Source organism: Priapulus caudatus, unplaced genomic scaffold, assembly GCF_000485595.1.
Source record: "Priapulus caudatus unplaced genomic scaffold, Priapulus_caudatus-5.0.1 Scaffold321, whole genome shotgun sequence".
Classification (NCBI taxonomy): domain Eukaryota; kingdom Metazoa; phylum Priapulida; class Priapulimorpha; order Priapulimorphida; family Priapulidae; genus Priapulus; species Priapulus caudatus.
In genome coordinates, this window is record NW_014577382.1 from 235,589 (window position 1) to 239,890 (window position 4,302).

At 44.2% G+C, this 4,302-nt stretch overlaps 1 protein-coding gene across 1 annotated transcript in view; it reads right to left on the reverse strand.

Annotated features, from left to right (window-relative positions):
- Window positions 1–4,302, reverse strand: part of LOC106808999 (calpain-9-like) — a gene marked incomplete at its 5' end in the record, with an annotated part of 30,683 nt that overhangs the window by 12,089 nt on the left and 14,292 nt on the right. The window contains 2 exon segments of the mRNA XM_014811935.1: window positions 468–634; window positions 1,114–1,191. Coding sequence (XP_014667421.1) covers window positions 468–634; window positions 1,114–1,191 — 245 coding nt within the window.

The following is a 4,302-nucleotide window of genomic DNA, read 5'->3' on the forward strand; positions in this document are numbered from 1 at the left end:
AAATTAAATTTTTTTTTTAAATTTTTTTGTTGTTAATATTTTTTTTCCCGTTGCTTTTGACTTCCATCCTTTGGAAATCTATAAAAACTACAATAATGACTCTCAGAATGATGGTTACAATCGGGTACAAAACACGACACGCCACATACCAGAGCATATGATTGTGCAATCGGGTACCCTCGGACCATTCAGAGAATAGCTGTTTTCTAGGCATGACGGGAAGAGTCGAATGGGTTTTCCGATTGATGATTGTGTAGAACCAGTAGGTTCGTTGTCATGCCACCGTGACGTCATCACTTCGGTACTCTATAGATGAGATCTTCAGTAATTTTCACGGGCACGCGCGCGTACACACACACACGCACGCACGCACGCACGCACGCGCGCGCGCACACACACACACACACGCACGCACGCACGCACGCACGCACGCACGCACGCACACACACACATACATATATATATACCGATGTAGTTCCTACAGCCACCGGCGGTGCACCCGCGGGTCCAGGCTCCCTCGTGAACGTTCATCTCCCATCTCTTCGTCGCAGACGGATCGTCTTCCAGCGCGTCTGGGCTGAGATTGCAGATCTCCAACTTTTGGAAGTTAGCGATGAAATCCTTCCAGGACATCCTGTACCAAATTGCAAGCATGTGTATAAATAGTGAAGTGGTCGATTTGCTGTAGCAATGATCGTTTATATATTTACGTATATTTATTTATACGTGAGCGTGCGTGTGCACGCGGTATGGACAAATATTTGATAAACCAACAGCTGTTGCATTACGCAAACAGCGATTAAATTCAAGCAGTAATTCTAAGGCAGCTCGTTAAATTTTATAGTCTAGATTGTTCTTCGCGGAGTCATCATCATCATCATCATCATCATCATCATCATCATCATCATCATCATCATCATCATCATCAGGGTGCCATGTCCATCTGGACGTTGGCTACGACATATTGCCACTGTGTTCTATCGTTCGTTATCCGTTTCCAGATTCCACAGATTCTACATCATTTTATAAGGAGCGAAAATAATCAATTTAGTTTTCTGATTCATTCCTGATCTCATCGTAACGAATGTGAACAATCGCCAGCATGGCACTGACCAGAATTCTCCATCGTCGCTGAAGACAAGGCCGATCCTCTGCTTTTCTTCTGCATTCAGCAGTTGCCACTCACGAGACCTGCACAGCGCGAATTAACACATTATATCACCATCATCATGTATTATGTAAATATAACACAAACAAACAAATTTAAACAAATGAACAAATCAAATAAATATTATATGTTCTAAGTTTAAGGAGGCATGTTCCCTTTTTTTTACAACGGAGCTCTTGCAGCCTTTGAGCCTTTGTCACCCCCCAGCTATCGACAATTCGCAACTCGTTTTCGGACTTACCCCCTAACGTCCCGACTTTACAGAAAGTCGCGTACGGTCAAGCCGTTTACGATTTGTGCCAAACTGTTAGGTCGTGACGGACGGCACGGACGGCCAGGACGGACGGCGGACGACGCACGCCAGGCGCACGGACAATCATGGGATTCTACGAAGCTGGCATCGTGAACCTAGTCAAGATGAGCTAAAAAGGGATCATGTCCTTAATTATTATCACAAGTAGCTGGATGCGAGGGGAAAATAGTTGGGGAAAAAGGGAAAAGCTTTGTTGACTGGGAAAATTAATGCTGCTCGAAATTGTTAACCTCGGCAACTGAACGCCACCTTGTAGATGGAGTAGCCGACAGTCAGTAGGTCCTCGCCCTCCCTGCGCTTCTGTCTGCGGCCCTTCTGCAGCACAGCAATGACACACGTGCACAGTTCGTCATCGTCCTCCTCGTCGGGGTCAGTAAGCGTTATGCGGTACTGAGGGTTGTTAGCGAACGTCTCTGCAAGTGAGGCCAAAACGACAGCAGTTAATTTCAACTTAACACATCGACAACGGGATTTCTACTAGCTGTGTGCTACTAACAATTTACAATTAAAAAAAAACTCGCTACAAAGTACTGCGGGTTGTTATAGCGAACGTCTCTGCAAGTGAAAACGGCCACAGATAATTTTAACTTAACACTTCATCAGCAGGATCACTAGTGTTTAGAATTCACAGGTTTTTTCGCGCCAAAATTTCAGTTTGTTTACATGCCTGAGTCCTACGTACCACATCTGGAATCTTTGAAATAAATGAAAAAAATTAATCATTTTTTAAATTTTCTGGAAACATGGTCTATATTCCACATCCTTAGCCTTTCCATCACGACTATAGAGTACCGAACGTGTGACGTCACGGTTTTGGCAAGACGCAATTAACGTACGGGCCTGGTTCACACAAAGCCCTGGCTCCATAACATATAACTGCGTGAAAAATTGTTGTGCGCTACGCTGTAAAACACGGGTGTGTGCGCTGCAGACAGCCGGTAAAGACCTCGTGTGTAGCAAGTCGCATCTTCACATATTTAATGAATTAAAAAAAAAATTTCGCGTGCTTTTTCACTTCCATCCTTTTGGAATCTTATAAAACTCAATAATTGACTCTCAGGAAGATGCCGTTACAATCCCCGGGTTACCAAAAACGGCAGCCCCACGTTCAATGTTACCCAGAGCATATGTTGTTGACATATCGGCTGCTCGGAGAAGATGCGCACGACGAATTCGCCGAGCTCGTTCGGCTCGAACGTCGACGGGATGACGATGTAGGTGCCGGGCGGCAGCTTGAAGCGATTGCTGATCTCGCGCAGGTTGATGAAGTTAGGCGCGCGCGCCACCGACGCGTTATACATAAAGAACTGCTTGTCCATCGGGTCGTGCGTCTCCGCGTCATCGTCCTTCAACTGAGAGGAAGATTCAATATTGATACGATGGCCCGCGGTGTAGTTTGTGAACACGAAACGTGAGAGCTAGTAGGATCAGTGAGTGAGAGCTAGTAGGATCAGTGAGGGAGAGCTAGTAGGATCAGTGAGTGAGAGCTAGTAAGATCAGTGAGTGAAATCTATTAGGATCAGTGAGTGAAATCTATTGGGATCAGTGAGTGAAATCTATTAGGATCAGTAAGTGAGAGCTGACAGAGGACGAGTTAGTGAGAGCTAACAGAGGACGAGTGAGTGAGAGCTAACAGAGGAAGAGTGAGTGAGAGCTGACAGAGGAAGAGCGAGTGAGAACTGACAGAGGAAGAGTGAGTGAGAGCTGACAGAGGATCAGTGAGTGAGATCTGACAGAGAATCAGTAAGTGAGATCTGACAGACAGAGGAATAGTGAGTGAGAGCTGATAGCTATGTCTAACGTTCTAACGTTCAAATACATAAATTTTACACAGCGTTGGTCGCTTGTGCTTCGCTGAATCACCACAGGTGTTTGAACTGTGTGCAAGTAGAAACATTCACACAGTACGTAAAAAATGACGCGAACGGATTCCTATTTCTTTCGAACGGATAACCTGCAACTGAAAAGGGATAACTAATACTAACAAGAGCCGCAGAGCTTCTGGGCTCATCTGAGGTCTGTTGTTACGGTTATAAACGTAACATTTAAGTCGTGCGTAGTGACACTATTGTTAGGCGCAGATATATACGCAGTTGCGTACATATCATTTCAGCAGCCTTCTGCATTCTGTATACCTCCCAAATCCCATTGGTTGATGCAAATCGCGTGCCTGAAACTCCTGTTTTATGGTGCATTGTGACCCCCCTAACCCTTTTTTTTTTTAATTGTTGTAAAAATTATTTGTTGTTATTAAATTGTTGTAAATAAATCATGTAAATATTTGCATTAATTGGAAAAAAATTGTTAAATGGATAAAGATAGAAAAATACAGAAAACAGGTAAATAATAAAAAATCTGATGGGACTCGATCCAAGAACCATTGAGCCGTAATCCTGTGCTGTACCCGTTGGGCTATCCAGAGATATTGGCTTTCTAGATTATGGATGTGCCACGAATATAAGAACACTGTGACATCATTGAGGCAGTTCAGGAATCTATGTTTAACCCTCCTCTTGAGGGTCAAAAGGTCCGACACTTACTCTTCGCATGTTAGCGAAAAGTACATTTCATGGTCCTTTCAATAAAGCCCTAAAAATGGTAGGTCACCGCTTAAACAAAAAAGTTTTTCAATCGCTCCGTCAGACCATGTCCTCAGAAAATGTCTAAAATCTGTCCTGTGCCCCATTGACCTTTGACCTGTGACCTCCAATTTCGGCACAGTGATGGCTTTTCCTACCATGATGCTATACCCCGACAATCACGAGCCTAGGTCGAGCCGTTTAGATTTGTGCCGCAATTCTGCATTTCCTCCCTATACCTT